The sequence below is a fragment of the Numenius arquata genome, chromosome 10, assembly GCF_964106895.1.
Source record: "Numenius arquata chromosome 10, bNumArq3.hap1.1, whole genome shotgun sequence".
Lineage (NCBI taxonomy): Eukaryota > Metazoa > Chordata > Aves > Charadriiformes > Scolopacidae > Numenius > Numenius arquata.
The window spans coordinates 26,168,465-26,189,289 of record NC_133585.1 but is presented as its reverse complement, the minus strand read 5'-3'; the positions used below and the strand labels follow the sequence as shown (position 1 = coordinate 26,189,289).

Genomic DNA, 20,825 nt, shown 5'->3' with positions numbered 1-20,825 from the left:
TGGCCCAAAGGCACTGAGATAAAATTCAATAAAAACAAATGCAAAGTAGTAAACTTGGAAAGAAACAAACAAATGCTCAAAAATGAGGGAAACTGCCTAGGCAGCAGTAAAGACTTTTGCCAGAGAGGACAACAAACAGAATGGCAGTCAACAACACAATTGCAAAAAGAGCAAATGTCATCCCGAGATGTTTTAACAGGTACACTGCCATTCAGGAATAAGAGGCAACAAACCTGCTCCATCAGTGTTGGTGGGCCTTAAAGAGCGGTTCATCCAATTAAGAAACTAAAGTCAAATTCTGCATGAAGAAAGTTTTAAAAGCTAATGCCATTACGACACAAGTGAACTCGATGAGTTGATGAAACTCACACCAACAGGCAGAGTTTTTCAGCAGGTGAATAGGATCTAGCCACAACAAAGAGAAAACTTGAGGCCAGAGACAGATGAGGGTGAGCTGAAGACAAATCAGCGGGTGTTCACCGTGGCAATACTTCCATGTTTGTCCACAATAATGAAACAGGGACTGCCTACGTGTACCAGTTGGTGACTTGGAAAATCTAGATAAAGAGTCCACAAATGCAAAATAGACAAAGCAGCATTATGGTTATTTGTTAACCATTTCAGTGTGGCACATATGCTAATTTATTTACACCTTTAAAATAGTTTTAATGTGTTCGCTATGTATCAAGGGAATTAATTGCACTGGATATTATTGCATGAAACACATTAACAAACTGAGCCGCTAATATTTATATACACATAGAATTTCCCTGTAATGACACTAATGAAAGCACAAAAACCCAGGTGGAAAGGGATGTGGTCTGATGAAATTGTCCTTCTGAGTCGAGACAGGGCAAAGTGCTAAGAGAGAAGATGGGCAACTTGATCAAGCCACTCTACTGCAGTGATCCTAAATGGTGTCATTAGAGAGAGCAGGGAAAAAGCATCCTAAGCTTCAGTCAAGAGCTAACATCCCTCTTGACCCTTCAGTGATTTGTGATAAGCACTTGTAATGAAAAATGCTGGACCAGGAAAGGTCCTTTCTCTCAAATCTTCAGCCAGATGGTCCTAAAAGTGGTCAGACTAGCAAAGATGCTGCTGAGTGTTCCACCACTGGCCATACGCTGATGGATAAGTACTGCAATCCTGTTGTGCTTCCCACTCATCACCTGCCACTGGATTCACTGTGATAAGTACCATCCTTCCTATATTTGGGGGTAGAGAGACACAGCTGGCACAGAAAACTAGTCAAATGTAAGGACTTATACTCTGCCCATATGGGTACAGAGAAGTTCCATCATTTAAATTTAAAAATTCCCTAACTTTATTTAAAGCAGGTTTGACAATGCATCATTATTTGTACAATCTATTAGCGTCAGGACAGTGCTCAGGAGCCCTAGGCACAGAACAAGACCCTCAGTGCCCGATTCTAACACATATGGAACAAAAAGCCAGTCCAAGATTTTATAGCTTAGGTATAAGAGGAAGAGACAAGACAGGAGAATATAAATAAGACAGCATCAGCCTGGATGACAGGCAGCAGTGTCAGCATACTACTAGTTCAACTGTCGTCAACTATTCTGTAGACGTTGTAGCGAAGGAGAATTTTAAGGAGAAAATTTACTTTTCAGATAGTTGCGTTGTTGTTCCAAAGTAGGTTTTTAGAATAATTCTAAATATGATTCAAAATGTGAATAGACTTGCAAAAAAAAAAAATCTCTTCATCAACTAAGGAGGCCATTTATTTTGTTTAGGTCTCAACTTCATTATCAAAACATCTTAATAAATCCATAATGATGTTTTGGACTATTATTACTGCCTAAAAGAAATAAAATTTTAATCATGTTAAAACAAGGTTGGTGGCTGGCCTAGGGTAGTCTGGGCTGTGTGGGTAACCCAAATTGAATTTCCTGTTCCAATTTGCCAGCCCCAGGAGGAGTATACTGACGATACGCTAACAGCAAAACACTCAAGCAAATTAAGTTCTTAAGCATGAAATTACCTTCCTTTAAAAGGCAAATACAAAAAGAGAAACACAGGCTTATGTTTGTATATATGTGGTAGGTTAGAAAGGATGCTTGTGGACAAACATAGACTCGATAGCGTTTGAATCCAGCAGGGTTCCTTGCATGCTTGCTGACAAACACTCCAGATGTTGTGGGAATTCTTTAACCTTTTAGACGCATATTAATCTGCAATTCCTTTGTGAGAGAATCAGCAGACAAGGAGAGGGGCATACTACACATATTTTATTTCCTTTTGCTGCAGTTGATGGTGAATGACCCACAGTCTTTAAGACCTGAAGGGATCATTAGATCAGATTTGCATTTAGCCTTAATCCACCAACAGTTATGTAGGAAATGCAAAGCTTTGCAATAGCTCTATTAAGGCATTTTATTAATGCATCTATTCATTATCACTAACTCACTTGTAGAGTTCTTCCATGGTGGGATCTAAATTTCTTGATGTTATATTTGGCTTCAACAGTCATAATGATAGCCTACATCTGCCTCAGAGCTCATTACCACATAGGTATGGAGAACATTATTAAACAACAGTACAAAGAAAGAAACTCCCGAGTACTGTGTTCTGCCAGATGCATGAGAGCTATTACACCTTTGTTCCGATTACTGTATTCACAGCTTCCTGTTGCTTGTCCTGTAAGATTCTGTTTAATGAAAAATAAACAGTTTTAGGAGACAATTTCGCATCAGTGATGCAGGAAGCAGATTTTTCTTCAGAATGTGCACGGTACTCAACACAGAAGGGTCCTGCTCTACAAATAAGGCTTTTCTGGCATGACCGCAACAGAAATTCCTATTAGGTGTTGTTTATATTTAACAATTTATGCATAAGATGTTACAAATATGAATCACAGTAAGGAAAAATTGAGAGAGAAAATAACTGCAAGGTGCATGGGGGAAAGGTTCAGTCAGCGCCATTTCTGAGCTGAACCTCCAAAAACATGAGAGCTTAGCAAAAGCCCCAGTAACAGGCACCAGTTATCGTGGAACAGCCCAGTGGGACTGAAAAATGATGAAGGCTCAGCATGAGTCAAGCTCTGAACCACAGGTTGTGACAAGGGCAGTGTGGGACTGCTCTACTACCCTCTATTAGCTTCATGCAAGGGAGCGTTCCCCGGGGACCTCCTGCATCTCCCCTCCCTGTCTGCAGCTTGAAAGGGAACTGGCATTGACTTTAATGAAGACACATTGCTTTAACTTGTCTGTTAGAGTTCACTGGTGTGCGCTATCATTTGTTGTTTCAAATCAAGCCAGAACAGCCTGCAACCTAAGAGCTCCTGTAAAAAAACCCTTACCTTCCACTAATATATGAAAATTTAAATATATGAAAACTCTGGACACTTCTGTACTTAAGTGAAGAGATGATTTACTACCTCCCTGCAAAAGTAGAACAATCAGTAATGAGGCAAGGCTGATATAAATTGAGATGGCTTATAGGCAATGATTCAAATTCAAGTAGAATATGTGATATTTCATATCCTTAGCCTAGACACTGGATATTTTGTATAAATACAGGACTAGTTATCAAGATCACAAATACGAAGGTGGAAAAATCTGGTTTTTAGCAGAGGCATTTCAGAAGGGCCAAGTGCAGAGAAAATCCTTACTGTGTTTACATTTTATTTGAAAATTCTCCAACTATCAGGATGCTGCAATTGTGAACAGTTTGCCTTAATGACAGATAGCAGGATCAGCTCACAACTATTTACCTAACCCAGTCTCAACCAGCATTACCAGTAGTAAGTCCAGCAACTGCAGAATACAGTAAATAACGAGATATTACTGTTGGACTCTTCAGCAAGTCTAGAAGCAAAATAACTAGCAGTCCCAGCATCTGACCTACATGCATGCATAGTTCCTCTGAACTCAATGTAAATATTTACCTGAATAGAACACATGGCACTTTGAATCAATCAGAGGGGAAAAAAAAAAAAAAAAAAAGTATATTTAAACATAGGCTAAAATACTGCTTTCTGAAAACTATTTAAAGACATATTTTTCATAACAGTTAGATATAATTTCAATGGATACTTCTAAGCATATGGCCAAAATTAATTGGTTCATTACCTCTATTTTTCTTATTTTATTCAGAGTACCAGCAGTGTTGCACTGAGGTTTCCTCCTGCCCGCATAGTGCATGGCATTCTGCTTTTCAACAGCAGAATGAAGTAGCAGCACAAATTGGTTTGAAATATGATGAAATAGCATCATTGCTTGTGTATGAAATCTAAAAATCACTGCATTGTGACCTTAATTTTAATTGGCTTTCCCTTGAAACCAGCAGCTGAACCTCACCACTGATAGAAAACCATTCAATTATTTCTAGTCGGTTCCTAACTCCTCAGTGAGCAGTCCGTTAGCCAGTAATGCAGTCTTTTATTTTCCCTCATACTGTGGGGGACGAGATATGTATAGATACATCTAGAGAATCGCCTGAGGTTAAATTCATTTGACCTAAAGGAAGCTCACTTAGCTCCCCAGAAGTTAAAAAGCAGATTTCAAAGGAAATCACAAACAGGTTGTTCTGTATAAACCTCCATTCAGCACCCATAAGTCCACTCCGGGTACCCAACAATGTCATTATTATAGTATCTTTTGGTCAAATTATTGTATTCGCTTTGCTTGTATAAACACAGAGACTCAAAACAGTATGTCTAGTAGCCTTCCATATATTCCACATTTTTTCTATTCCACCTAATATTTCTAATTCACATTTTGCAGGTATTTTATAGCAAATAGTCTTCTTTCCTATTTCGACAGCAAGATCTTTGTTATACGATGAATATTAGCATTTTGCTACAAATGTTCTTGTTTTATTCTGATAATTTTACTATCTTACCTTCGGTGTCTAACCTTTATATCAAATAATCAGATCCCATACAAATCAGATTTGTAGTTATCTATGACTGATTTAATTAAAACTTTCAAGAGAGCCTGTAAAATAAAAAGTCTTCAAGTTTTTCCTGTCTAAATTATTGGTAGCCAAAGACAGGACGCATCATTTCATTACAGGAGATGGAAAAGTGACAGGACATTTAACATCTGGGCACTTATTTTCACAGGCCCTGTTTTTTCAGCAATGTTTAGATTCATTAAGAAAAACCAAAATAACAACACTGAGAGTAAAATGAGACGGAAAAGTTTTCAAGAGAAATTCTGAATCTTTTTTTCACCCCCCCTGTGCTCATACTAAATAGCCATAAGGCCTGGGTCCCTTTTCTTGTTTTAACCTTCCATGGATCAGTCACATAGCCGTACAGGATGCAATGATCACCCAAAAAAGCTAATATAGTAATTATCAGTAGATCTCTCCACCATTCTGACCGCACACATGGATCACCCCCTCCCCCTTATCTTTCTGTCCCTGAATAGGCAGTCTGATGGTATGAGATTCTCAGCAACGGCACAGAAGACAGTTGCATCAAACCACTGTTCAGAAATTCAAACCATTCAACCAGTTGCAGTGTCTCTCCCAGGCAATTTAGCAAGGTTATACTCTGTTAATAACTTATCTTCAGAAATAATGACATTTGTATTATAAAACTGAAAAAGAGAGGGCACTTTACAGATAAGTGCCAATTATTCAAAATGCTTCCATGTTAGAAATCATTTTATGGGTGCCCTTTAGACACAGGCACATCTCCATGTTTCAGCAATTATTCATCATTTACACATTCATAATTTGGGAGAGTTTTGAACTCAGAATGAGTAAGAAGCCTACACACTGCCTCACATGGCGGAACAAGCCTTGATAACACTTCATAGCTAAGAGACTCTAAATAAACTAAATAATGAGTAGGGAAGTATGAACCTCTCCTAGTCTGTCTGTGAACACAGTGAAAAGTAGCAATAGTCTCCCAAATCTAGGATATAAGACAGAAATCTGTCTCACAGTCACAAAATCTCCTGTTACCATAGTGATGGGGACTGAGCAAACAACTAAAAATACCTGGTCTTATTCATACTGTCTTAGGAATGTGACCTAAATGACATGTAATACATGACTTTTCATGAGAAATTAATTGCATTTACTAGGAGCCAACACTGAGAAGCAGATAACGTGCAAATATGATGTGTGGTCAGATACTCAAAGAGATCACCCTCTCAAAGACGCAGCTTGAACAGAGAGCTGGCTGGAAGCACGCAAAAAAATTATGATGAAAAGATGCAGGTCATTAACAAATCAAAAGCATCAATTAAACATGGGTTTCTCTCACTAAATAAAGTTTTACTTTAAAAGCATTCTTCGGAATTCCTGATACATAAAATTAACCATAACCTCCAAAGAAGACTGTCCGCAAGAATCTGGCAGTAGTGATGACTGTGAAATGTGGGAAGACACAAAGGTAATATAAACTCATATTTAGACCAGCTTTGGTTCACAGCACCTACATATGTCAGTACAAACCACAAGTGTGCTACAAAAGTGTAGAAGAAGAGAAAGTGGCATTTCCTACCTCAACTTGTGAGGTGCCCGAAGAGGCTGCCTCCATCAGTCTCACCCAGGAGCTGCTGCTGCTGCTCTACATTAAGAGCAGAGCATCACAGGCTCCTCCATCCAGGGCCATCTTTTTCAATGGAGGAGCCTGCGATGCTCTGCTCTTTCCACATCTTTACACATCACATGGATGGCCCTGGTAAAAAGAAAAGCCAGAAGGAAGATGAGACTCTAGATTTACTTGAAGGGCTCAATCGGTTACAGTTTTATTTCTATTTTTAAATGGGCAATGACCTCCCTCCTATTTACGGTACAGCATATCTTGGTTCTTGCCTTGTGACATCTTATTTTATGTACAAACATTCATAAGTGAATGTTTGTAAAAATCTGTTGGGCTGAGTTGTTTAAGGGCAAACACCACTGACTTCAAAGGAGGCAAATGTTTTGCCTGGAGACATATGCAAGTGCAGACCTGCCACAAAATTGCTTTATGCCCTCTTAAATATGTTCCAAGATAGTACGGGATTATATTCCAGCATTGTTAGACACAGTGGAATTCTAGAAAATGTACTTCATTTCAAATATAATGATAAAATGCCCCATTTTGAAAAAGATCATCAACATCAGGTAGGGTTTGTGCTGACTGTGCTTTTAAGAACAGTAGCTTCTTTACCCATGCAAGGAAAAAAACAACCAAACAAAAAACCCAAAGCCTGCAGCATCTGCAGTTGAAATTTTGTACCATTGCAAAGCATTTTTAAGAAACCACTTACCTGGACGGACTACCTGGAAGACATGCTGTATTCCACCAGCAGGTATGGAATATCTGTAGTTTCTCAAAAATTCAAGCAGATCATTTCTGTCCATTTTTTGGTCAAACTCTCTTGGAAAACATTGTCTCATAAACTGAAGAACAGAAGCTTCAATAGATACATATTTACAGTAGGTTATTAGGCACTGATTTTTTTTTAGAAGTATTTTCTTCAGAATCTTTTCTTCTTTTTCAGAAATATTTTTTTCAGAATCAAGTGGGTGGCTACTAAGAAGATGGAGACTCCTTTTTAACAAAGAGTCACATGGAAAAGACAAGGGATAATGGGTACAAGTTACTGCTGGGGAGATTCTGATCGGACACAAGAGGAAAACTCTTTACAATGAGAACAATTAGCCATTTCAATAATCTCCCCAAGGAAGTGGTGGATTCCCCACCATTGGACACTTAAGATTCAGCTGGACAGGGTGCTGGGCCGTCTTGCCTAAACCATGCTTTTGCCAAGAAAGGTTGGATCAGTGATGCCTGAGGTCCCTTTCAACCTGGGATTCTATGATTCTATGATACTATGAAGTTAATATGCTTGATAAACTCTGTATGAAAACTTAGGCCTATGCAGAGGTCATACGATGGGGTAGTTCCCTGCTGACTTATTCTTGCACTAACGTGAGTCCTTATCAAATGCAAAGGGGAACAGTTAGGCTGAAAAATATCTCTTGCGCGTATTAGAATTTCTTAACTCTGCAGAACTAGACTGGTAGAAAGAGGTTTAAGTGAGTAGATAATTATGGGGGTTAATACTCTTTTTTAGTTGGCAGATATGCTCAGCCTACCTAAAGCAGTGTATTAAACTGCTCCCCCTAGGGTAAAAGGCAAAGGGAAAACTCACAGTGTCCCCAGTATTATCGTACTGGAAATGCCCATAGACACCTTTCTGCAGCTACTTCAAAAAAAAAACAAGGAGGACTTATACCAGCAGGCTAACACTCAATTATTTTCTCAATAAATTTAATATATTAAATAATATAGCTTCAGTCAAAGAAGCTAACACAGAAACAGGCATTGTGTGATTTATTTTGTAATACTCAGGGAAGGAATAAGTACAGATTAAAAATAAAAAACTTCAGTCTCCTATACTTTCATGTCCACAGAACATTTCAGCCGATCTACCCAGGTCACAGATTTTTTTTCAGAATTGGTACAATTCTGCAAATCTTCCTCCCTGAGAGACAGAGGATACTAGTCTAGCTCATTTACTACTAATTAAGAAACCACCAGTTTTCCTGTAAGGGTTAACAGCGATAGATCATATTACACTCTATGTTATGCATGAGCATCTATAACACGTCTTAGTCTGTCTTCATCAAACTAGAGCAAATGAATGTCTATTCAACATTTTAGAAAAACAGCAATTTGCACTATAATCTTTGAAAACCATAAAGACGAAATAACAAAAAAGACAATACACTGGACTGCAACATCTTATCTCATCTACAGACACAGAAGCTTTGAAGGTATAAATTTAAGACTTTCTATTAAAGCATCAGTGACACAACCGTCAACCAGCATTTCATTACAATATGAAGAGTAGTACAAACTTTTCAGTCATCCAGCTTTAGACAGTATGTTATGAGTTATGCAGCCTATGATGAGAATATACCTTTTCAGGAGGATAGGGGTTATGTTTCAGGAATTAATCAGTTTTATTGATATTTTTTCTAACATATGGAGAAAATCAAATTTTCTATGTATGTATACACATACATTTCATATTTATGTATTTTTCCTATGTGATATTAGGAATATAAAACCTGATTAGGGAATTTAGAAGTCAAAATTGAGACTACGTCATGAATCTTCAGATTACACGATTTGCATCAATAAGGCATTTGGAGAGTACTCAAAGTATACCCACTGAATATGTTCAATTAAGTATTACAATCCTCCTACTTCATACTGAATTATAAAGCTTTATGAATGCAGAATTAAAGGACTGAATGGAAATGGGAATAGAGATATAAACAATTAATACATATCAAGCTCAACAGGGGTAAGAATGAATTAGAACCCAATTCCAGTATGTAGTGGGTGGTACATTTTTATTTCTCTGGAATGCTAATGCTATTTAAAGGAAGGAGAGGGGGAAAAAAAAAAGGCAGTACATTTCTAACCCTTAGGTATGAAAATGGTCACTTACGTCCAACTTGCAGTACTGCAGACTAATTCTCTTTTTCTCAGCTTTTTCCCATCAGGAAAGCTATTTTCTAGTGTATGTGCTGATCTAATCTTAAATATTCTCTGTGATGAGATGGCCACCTCTTACCCTGGAAGAGTAATTTGAAGGGCAATGGATCAGACAAAAAGGAAGTTTATATTAAATTTTGCAGTCTAAGCTGCTTTTTATTTTCCTAAATATCTTCCTATAACCCTTGGGGTGATAAGGACTACACAAATAGAAACATTCAGAAAAAAGCAGAAGGCAGTGAGCAGAGCATCTGGAACTAAGGAACAGGCAGTTTTGCTATTAGTCAACTGCTTCCTCTTCTTTCAACACTTCTCTGCTTATGTATCAGGAGAAGCAGCCCTTGTGTCTGTACCTTCTTGATTATACCTTCAAGCTATTGTCATTTATGCTTCTCCTGACCATCGCTGTCTATTCTATCGCATGCGTCCATGAATTTTCTACCGTACAGATGAACAACATCTGTCTTCTCTGCCACACTTGCTTGACTGTACAGTGAACCATCAAAATGATGAAGAAACAGGGGAAACAAAAGCAGGTGTAAAAACTAGTTCCGTGAATAAAATATATAATACATGGATTGCTCAAAAAAATCTGCAAAGGGATCTTCTTTAAAGAGGCACTCTAAACATATAAGATATTTCATTATAGGAGACATTTAAGTGCTATTCAGTTTCCAAACAATGCCTCAAAAACAGAATAGGGCAATAATACTAGAGAAAAAAAAAGAATGGATAAAAAGGATAAATGGATAAAAAATGGATAAAAAGTGTTAAGAAAATTGTGATGATACTCAGTTTTGCACTTTCTCACCTGCTATCTCATTACAAATCCTTCCTCCTGACAGTTTGTGACACTGCCCATCATTTAACAATTAACATAATTACAGTCTAAGAACCACAACACAATGACACAATCACAAAATGCAGTGTGCAAGAGATCAAAATAGTTAATGATAATAGTTAATTATTAATCTTCTCATCAAGGGACCAGGAGAATCTCTTTATTCAAGCTAAACCCTACAGTTCTGCAGTGCCAGAATGACATCTTAGAAAGGCAGCTGTGCATATGACATGGAATCTTCCTTGCAGCAAAAGTCACTTTAAAATAATTGTGTTGCAGACATGGAATATTCCTGAAGAATAGACAGACCACTGAAATCAAAAGAAAAGATAATTCTGAGAAAAAATGGGATGACTGACTGACATTTTTTCTTGTCCATCCACTCCTCTAATTCAAAATACCGGTGGTGTAGAAAGATCCAAAACACCACCTTAACGTTTAAAGAGGACTATCACTATTTTATGGTAGTACCTTACAACTGCTGGTAGGGATGGTGCGCCACTTGTAGACTGTAATTACAGATATGCTTCACTTTTACTACTCTAAGAAATAAGTGAAGGGTGACTAAAGCAACAGATGAGGAGGTGGAACTAAGAGGTGTGCAGCGTATAAGAAAATCTTAAAAGAAAGCAAGAACAAATTCCATTCCTGTAAACTCGCATGGACAGATACGTAAAAGCAATTACTCCATAGTGCTGATAAGGGATGATCCTTTCCAAAGGTGATTGGATAAAACTGTTTTGGCGTAAACACATTTTATCCCAAATTACAGAAGTAGATCAGGAACTACATTAAATACTACCTGCACATAATCAGAGTCTTGGGGAAAAGACAAGGTTGTGTATCTCAGCAGAGGAAAAGTGGAACAGTGAAACTTGGCAAGGTGAGAAACTATGTTCAACATTCAGTTTTTTGACTAAAAGTAGGTCATGGGAGGAAAAATACATATTTGTTTTCTACAGCCCTGAAGAAGGTGTCTAGAAATGCTGTCTCACCTCATCATTAATTATATCAGAGCAAAAACTCCCTCTCCCTTCAATATATAGTGAAAGAATATTTTACCAAATAATATGACCTGCTTTTTATTGGCCTATTTTAGGATTCTGTAAAACTAATACATAGATTGTTTAATGGATTACTTTATTCCTACTTGGCCCATTTATTTGAATTAGGTACAACTTTTCTTGTGGTATACTTCTTAGATAGGAGACTTAGACATCACCAGAGCTGAAGTTATGCATCCTTCATTAGCACTCAACCTGCAATATGCATAAGCTCTTTTAACTTGGTATAAACTCTGAGATGGAAGGCAAAAGTGCATATTACAGCATTACAGTATGTCATGTCTCAGGAACTGGCATTTCATTTAGCAATACTAGATGAAAAATGTGAAAAACAGTAATTATACTATAGAATCCATAATTTTTTTTCAGTAGTTGAAACTTAAAACAGAGTGGGAGAAGAAGAGTGCAATAAACACTCAGTTACAGCCCGTTTCTCCACCTGAAAAACTGCAAGCCCCAGAATTAACAGTACAATATGCCTGTACGCCAAGATTCTCTGAAGGCAGAGGGATCAAGTATTACACAGGCTATTCTCTTCTAAAAACTAACAGAGACCCTTCTTGAGATCAGGTGACGGAAATGGGTCCCAGCAGAGCGCCCGCTATCACTGAAATGGCCGTGACAGACAGACTAGCTGAGCACAGGGTTTTTTCATAGAAAAATAGTAATAATCAAGAATTCTTACCCTACTAGAATATAAGTGGCACGTGGATTAAAGAATCGAGACATTACCTGAATCTTTACTCCCTTGAATGCCCTGTGTTCAAGCCACCCTCTCATGTATCTTTGAACGCAAATGACTGCTTTAAGTATTTCTCTACTGCTAGGATGCTTTCCACTATCACGAGGAGCTTCAAAGACTTCCAGGTGAGACACATTTTTCCTCACCTTCTTCTGAGATTGAAGGTCAAGGTGTTTGTCGCTAGAAATTAAAGCACAGATTTGTTCTTCAGTTTAGTGGACAACAAACTGAACTATGAATTAAAATTCTAAAAGACAAACTGTAATGTGCACCTAAAATAATTACAGAATCACATACAATGCTTTTATTTACATGAATAGCTTGAAAAGATTGAAAAGGAACTGTTGGTCACTTACCATCTACAATTACAGAATTAGCATCCAAATCTGCTTGCCAACTGTTCTGCTGCAGCTGCGTAGATCTGCACAATGCTGATGCCTTCGTAAACGATAAGGATTAAGTTATTATTTAAACATTGTTAACATTTTTCAATTCCTACACAACTGTACTTTTTATTTTACAAAATGGAGACCACAAAAAGTTATATTTTGTGTGCAAAAACACTATTTCAAAAAAATCAATTAGAGTAAGACTAAAAAAAAAAAACTTACCTATTAGCTCTTACAATTGAACTGATAATACAAGCTCTAATAGATAGACGCATTGAAACCTTTAAGTGTCTAAGTTGCCAGGAAATTTCCCCTCCCTCTCTTCTCCCCTTTACCCCCCACCCAAAGACAGATTTTACAAGAACATCGAAAAGTATTGAAACCAATCCTTTTCATAAGAACACACCACGAAAGGCTGTATTGGAGATTTTCCTGTCAAATCGATATAGCAGAGACACCAGAAAAGCCAAGATATTCAATAACCTGAGCAGTACATGTATTTGCTACAGTAAAATTACTAAAAAGTAATTTTAAAACCCTGAAAGCTCTCAACTTTGTCTTGATACAGAATGAGTAGAAAGGAACTCTCCAAAGCCTCATCTCTACAGTCCTCCTATGGGATTACTTGACTATGTCCGAACTGAAGAAATGATCAAAATATATATTCCATTTCTTGCAGTTTTCAGCCTACATGATGAATAATCAAAATGCTAGATTTTGCATTTCAAGCAGTGTAACTGGCAGAAATGTGAAGCAAAACATAGCTGAGGTCTTTTCATCAACCACATTTACAGGTTTGGATTTTTTTCTGAAGGTAAAATTGTGAATAGAAATAGTCATTTTATAGTTAAGGTCATAAGTAGCTGCATGCTGTAAAGTCAGTTGTAATTTTCCTTATCACATCCAGATTGTACCAAGACTGAACCAATCTGCTTGAAATATCATTGAATTGAGGGGAAAATGTTTTTTTGATGTCTGGTCTTAATTAAGCAAAGTGCTGGTCAGATAAGATGCTTGAGAAATTGAGATCTGAGTATTCTCAAAATCTTGTCTTTTGCTGGGTTTTTTTCTTTGCTTTTGTTTTTAAGATTATAATATATTTTAATTTTTTTAAAACAAAATAACTTAGATGATGAATTTCAAACTGGTTATTTTCTGTTATTCTGTAGCACTTTCTCCCTCTAGCCAGGAGCCTGCAGGATTTCTCATCAAACCATCTTCTCATAATTAAAAAAATATCATTTGCACTTATTCATCATTCCACTCTTATGCCACAAAGACAAATCTGTTCCATCAATCTTGATCTCTCTCCTGGCTAAAAAGTCTTCCAGGTATTTCATATAACCTCACAGTATAGGACCACAGTTTCACCACTCACTTATAATCAGATACATGCTCTAACCTTTTCCACTAAACAAAGAATTGAACCCTCTACCAGCTTAATTCAGCTCCATACCAGCAAAGGCCGTACATTTATTATTTTCCCCAGTGATTCTATCCAAGAACAGCAGCATTTTAATTTGCTTGGAGGGTTTCAAAGTTGCATAGGTTGCACAGGGAATGAGTTGGCCTCATGACCAGAAATGTTTCTGGGCAGGTCTATCCAGTCTGCAGGTGATGCCTATCTACTCTGAGACACGAGAACGTGCGAGGGGCTACATCTCTGGACTGATCAAAGCCACTTTCTTCAAAGATCAAGGAACAACGTTATCCACTTTCTTCAAAGACCAAAGAACAACATTATGTCAGATGGACAGGAAGGGATCTCTGACTTATTAGAGACACGTAGCTATATAGAATACACACAGAATTTCTATAGATTATGTTTTTTCCAAATTTTGAGGAAAAGTTTATCAGAGGCAATTATCTCTGTTGGGAGGGCACGTCCCATTGTGCCATCCTGCAGGAAGAAAAGTTTGAAATGTTTTCTTAACATGGTTTTCAGATTTATTTCAGATTCTAGATACAGTTTGACTTTTCAAGCAAGATCCTCAAATCACTATATAAGTTGAGGTAAAGGTAGGTTATTTGGGGAAGGCAGGGCACTTGGACGGAAGGAGAGAAAGTCTTCCTAAAACCAACAAATTTAAATATTTTTTTAGTGAAAATGTCTTTCAGAAAAATTCTGATTTTGTAACCATTACATTATTTTTTAGATCCATGATTATAAAAATGATATGAAAGATACGGACAAGTGGCTGTTTGAAAGATCAAGTGTACAATCAAATCCTCACTTAGGTACAGCAGCTGTCTGCACTACAGATGTCTTTGTAAAATCAAATTCATGCTGCAGATCTGATGGCAATGCATTAAATGGCTCTTCCTACTGAATTATACATGTGGCATTTTTTTTTTATAATCTCACAATTTAATTTCATGCAATTTACATATTCTGATTAATAGTGCTGTGTAAAGATATATTTATATGCTCTGGCACTGCTGTATAAATAATGTCATATCAGTATTTTGTGCTGTTCTTAAAGACTCATTTATTTTAAGGTTGTGTTCTGGTTACACTGTTCTTTCTCTTATATTCCACCAAAAATGCATATTAAACCACCTCTTGCTTAATGTGATTTCTCTCAGTTACAGTATGTGTAGTTATAACTTTTACAGGAAATTTCATTGTTTTAATAGAAGAAAATAGCTAACCAGAAACAAAAGTAGGTTTTATTTAATAAGCGTTTAGAACGCACTGGAGCAGAATAAATACCAAGCATGATGTTCGAAAAGGAATTTCTATCAAACCAACAGTTTATCTGCATTAATATATATTCCATCACTTAAAAATTTCAGTTCAGATAATGCTACTAATTAGTTTTGGCTGATACTGGAGTATTTTGTATGCCCCATTTATAAAAGCTGTTTGCCCATCTGTTAATAGGTTGGAAGTGATTAAAGGACACTTATTTTGGCTGTTGCAAAGGCCAAATCATTTTAAAGCTGCAAATAAGTGACAAAATCAGCTAAAGGTTTGCCAAGTTCAGGACCTGATTTTCCTAAAGAGTTGTGGTGTCTGCTTCCTTTCCCTCCTGCCTAAAGTATCTATGAGTTTCAGTATATAAAAGCAAAAATTCAGCCTACTACGATAGGCCACACTTACTATCCATTTGTTTCAACGGAGGGTTTAATAAGCTTTGAATGTTTTTCAGATCTCTAGCTAAAAAGCATTTCTGCTGTTTGTATATTAACTTTGAAGCATGCTTCTGAGATCTTACCTAAAACGTGGCTTACAAGAGTGCTCGGTATCACTGCATTTTAATACCTGTACCTTCTCTTCCCGTCTATTGTTCCATCAGTGTGCATAAAAGAACGGGAAAACGAGAAAGAAAGTCAATATGGGAAACATCAGAAGAAAAAGAAACCAAAAAAGAGGGTAAAAAATTTGAATGAAAAGGACAGTCCTGGATAGTGAGCTGGGAATCAACAGCAAACCAAAAACCCTAATGGCAAGAGATTTAGGTGTGCCATTATTGCGCGATTATTACAGACTTCAGTTCCATCCAGGGAAGAGTATTTCAGTCATAGGTTTAACTTGAATGAAGACAAGAATTAGCCTTGTACAGAGGGCTGGAACAACTCCTGTGTACCATGTACATCCTATGGCCTACCTGAAGGCGAATCTCACGTATAAATTATACCCTGTTTTTTCTCCATATACTTAGCTTGATACTCTACAGTATCAGGACAGAACCCAAACTCACCCTTATTGCAGATAAAAATTAGTAATGGAATTGTGAAAAGAGTATTCAAATAGATATTCCAACCCTGTTTTGTCTGCAAGCCCCTGAATAATTTTTTCCTTGACTGGATTTGAACCGTAATACCAAAGGGAAAAGACCAATAACTAACCCTAGACTTATCTGCTTCATCTACAAATTTAATTTTACAAATGAGCACCATAAAGTGCTACCAACACACATTAAAGACATGCCACCTGCTTTGTACTACTTTAATGGAAAATCTGTCAAGCACTTTCTTTAATGATTATATGACTTAAAAATTCAACAAATGAAAGGATTATCACTGAAATCATATTAATCTGCAAAGGATTAACAGCCTACTGTTGAAAGACTTCATGAACTGCAATAGGAGAGGATCTGACATAAAAAATGCAAAGAGCTTTTCACACAAATAGTGCAGAAAGATTGTAGAGGTTGAAGCAACAAAAGTGAAAATGGACTGAAACTAAGAATTGTGATGTGAATCAAACACTTCAGCATTGAAAAGAAAACAAAATCATTGAGAATGTGCTACAAGCTGTAACATCCTTACAACCTGCTTACCATTTACTCATTTTCTTTGTAAGTTTCTCTGACCAGTTGAGCTCTCATTATCATTTTTAATTTTAAACGGATTTAGATACATTATCTGAACTGTCTTTTAAGGGATGAAATAATTTTATTGAACATTCTGAACATAACGGAACACTGAGAATGAAATCTTGATTTCCTACTGATACAGTTTTCTTTAAGGGATAGAAGACACCCTCCCAGTTCTTCAACAGTACACAGTTTAGCTTTCAGAATTTCAAGAAACAAATAGATTGTTTTATTCCTCCGTTATATTTTCTCTGCCCGTAGGACATTAATGAAATCATGGTCAGGCATTTCTTATTATTTAATGGCCAACAGAGTTCATTTCATTCAGTAGTTATCCATATTCATGAAGACACTTAAGGCTGTGTTTGATTTTAGCTTTAGGAAGATTTAAGGATATGCTTAAATTTGGGCATATACTTAAAATGCTGTGCTGAATTCCAATGCAGGCAACTGCATGCTTACCTGAGCTAAAGTTAAAATTAAGCGTATGCTTAAGTGTTTTGCCGAATACAGATGGAGTGCTGAACTGGAGCCCAGTGATTACTCATGAGTGTCAGTATGTTCTCAATCCAGAAATTATCACTTTACAAATAAAATCTGAAGATATGCATATACATAATCAATGTATGGCTGACTAGAATTCTGATGACCATCTAATTGCAATTCATGCAGACATGAATTAAGAAGATGATGAAACACTGCTTCAACTCAAAGATACACCTCAAACGATTCACTCAGGATGTACACAGAAAACAAAATACGACAGTGAAACAACAGGGAGGAATATAGGCAAGCCATAAGGACAGGCTCAACAACAGCTTTCACTTCCAGTGGAGACAAAGTTTTCAATTTCAGTGGGTCTTGGGTTTAGTTGGTCTCAGGGTTTAATACTAAAATTTGCCTAATGTCGTGAGGTTACAATTATGTTAATAGGAGATCAAACAAACAGATCTCATTCACCACATGGGGAGAACCCAGAATCATCATCCTGAAGTTTTGCAATTTAATGAGATTGAGAATCTACAGATTACTTGGAAATAGTGTAAATGTATGACTAAGACCTATTCATGCTCTCTAATGCCTTTGACAGTTTTCAATATTAATTTCCAAATGAAAAATGTTGAAAAATAAGTTTGAAAAAAAGTAAACTGTTTCATCTGCTGTCATTTTTACAAAAGATGAATAGGAAAAAAGCACCTCATATTGCTCCTTTCTGACTTAATGCTTGATGCAGCACTCCTCGTTTTGTTGGCTTGGAAGTCACCCATAATCTGGAAAGACAGAAGAAAGACCTAGTCAATTAGATAGGTAAAATCTAAGACAGTTTATAACTGCCATATATTTCAAGAGCTGTACATATACTTTAAAATGTTTTAAATTCAAGAGGTTTTTAATTTTAGAAGGTTTTAATTCCAGCCAGTATATCAGCTTTATTGGGCACCCAACTGAAATGCTTCTATGCAAATGTACATAGCATGGGTAATAAAAAAATGACTTGGAGCCCTGTGCACACTTGCAGGGCTATGATCTTATTAGCATCATGGAGACATGGTGGGATGGCTTCTGCAACTGGAGTGTTGGAATCGAAGGATACAGACTCTTCAGAAAGGACAGGCAGGGGAGACGAGGAGGGGGTGTCATCCTCTATGTCAATGACCAGCTGGAGTGCATGGACCTCCACCTGTGGGTGGATGAAGAGTCAACTGAGAGCTTATGGGTCAGGATTAAAGGGAGGGCAGGGACAAGTAACATTACAGTGGGGTCTGCTACAGGCCACCTGATCAGGAAGACTAAGATGAGGCCTTCTACAGACAGACAGGAGCAGCCTCACATTCACAAACCCTGGTCCTCATGGGGGACTTCAACTACCCCAATATCTAATGGAAGGACAACACATCAGGCCATAAGAAATCCAGGAGGTTCCTGGAATGCGTTGATGATAATTTCCTTCTCCAAGTAACAGAAAAGCCAATAAGTAGATGTGTTATGCTGGACCTTGTTCTCAACAACAAGGAGGGTGTTGGGGAATACGAAGCTCAAGGGCAGCCTTGGCTGCAATGACCATGAAATAGTGGAGTTCAAGACCCTTAGGGCAGCAAGGAAGGCGCACAGCAAGCTCCATACCCTGGACTTCAGAAGAGCAGACTTTGGTCTCTTTAGGGATCTGCTTGGCAGAGTACCATTGGATAAAGCCCTGGAAGGAAGAGGGGACAAGAAAGCTGATTAATACTCAAGAATCAAAAGAAGGGTGGCCAGCAGGTCACGAGCAGCCAGGGATCAGGTTAGGAAAGCTAAAGCCTGGATAGAGTTAAATCTGGCCAGAGATACCAAGTGCTACAAGAAAAGCTTCTACAGGTACGGCAGTAATAAAAGGAAGACTAGAGAAAATGTGGGCCCTCTCCAGAAGGAAACGTGAGACTTGATTATCTGGGATATGGAGTAGGTTGAGGTATTCAAGGACTTTTTTGCATCGGTTTTCACTGGCAAGTGTTCTAGACATACCACCCAAGTCACAGAAGGCAAAGGCAGGGAGTGGGAGAATGAAGAATCACCTGCTGTAGGAGATGATCAGGTTCAAAAACATTTAAGGAAGCTGAAGGTGCCATGGGACCTGATGAGATACATCCACAGGTCCTGAGGGAAGCGGTGGATGCAGTTGCTAAACCACTACCCATTATATTTGAAAAGTCGTGGCAGTCTGGCAGAGTTCCCACCAACTGGAAAAGGGGAAACATAATCCCCATTTTTAAAAATAAAAAAAGGAAGACTCGGGTCTCACCTCCATGCCCAGCAAGATCATGGCGCAGAGCCTCCTGGAAACTATACTGAGGCACATGGAGAATTAGGAGGTGATCAGTGACAACCAACATGGCTTCACTAAAGGCAAATCATGTCTGACAAATTTGGTGACCTTCTACAACAGCATTACATCGTTGGTGGGTAAGGGAAGAAGGACTGACATCATCTACCTGGAAGTGCACAAAGCATTTGACACTGTCCCACACAACATCCTTGTCTCTAAATTGGAGAAACATGGAAACCAACAAACATTTGCAATCACTTGAATAGGTCAGGTTCTTTGGCTTTTGTTGTGATAAATTTCTGATCTGGCTATCTCTTAGAAAGGATACCGTCATCTGTAAAAGACTCAGAGAAAAGAAAAACAAAAACCAAAAACCAAACAACCCAGTATATAACTGAAGGATGTAACTATAACCCCCTCGGGTGTTCTTGCCATTTTAATTCCTGTGTTCCTGAAACACAGCAATAAACAAAGCATGTTAAAGGATGGATATTTGACATGACACGAAAATACCACCCATCCAAACATGCTCTTCCTAACAAAGGAGTATAGGCAGGCATAAGAAACACATCACTTTGAAGGGTGTTTTGCCTCCATTGTACACTTCTGATTATCAGCTCTTTAGTGACTGAGCTAGAGGCAGCGTCTATACCCTTATGTTTAATAGCCGCTGAATAACCAATCAGACATCAAATTGCCTAATCCCTTCCTGATCCCTTTTCTATTTTCAAACTTCACAACACCTGTGGCTGCCACATCCACAATTCAATTACGCATTATGTGAAAAAGTTTTTTGTATTTTTGTTCTAAATTTTCTACTCGATGATCTCATCAGGCCCCTGTAGTTCTTGAGCTAGAAAAACAATATCTGTTATTCTTTATTAGCGTTTCCCCTACTCTCAAGATTTTTATTCCTGATCACCTAGATCCTCACCTCTGTCACCTAGATTTTATGATATTGAATTAATGGATGGTAAAATGGTATTTGTGATCCATTACCACTAAATGCAGCATGAAACATTTTCCCAGCTGACGATTCCCAGCTTATTTAGTCTGTTTTATGACAGAAACTGTTCCACACCTCTGGCAATCCCATACACTACCTTCTAGATTCCTTATCTTCTGGGGACAGTATGACTGGCACCTGTCATTTAAAACATGGGTGTACTATGGACATAGTAAGAAC

The 20,825-nt window shown here is 37.6% G+C and overlaps 1 protein-coding gene across 1 annotated transcript in view; it reads right to left on the bottom strand.

The window, feature by feature from the left end:
• IQCM (IQ motif containing M) overlaps positions 1-12,789 on the bottom strand; it is a 38,341-nt gene extending 25,552 nt beyond the window's left edge. The window contains 6 exon segments of the mRNA XM_074154974.1: positions 7,236-7,342; positions 7,344-7,368; positions 10,683-10,723; positions 10,725-10,828; positions 12,116-12,305; positions 12,737-12,789. Coding sequence (XP_074011075.1) covers positions 7,236-7,342; positions 7,344-7,368; positions 10,683-10,723; positions 10,725-10,828; positions 12,116-12,305; positions 12,737-12,789 — 520 coding nt within the window.
• Positions 12,790-20,825: the final 8,036 nt, after the last annotated feature.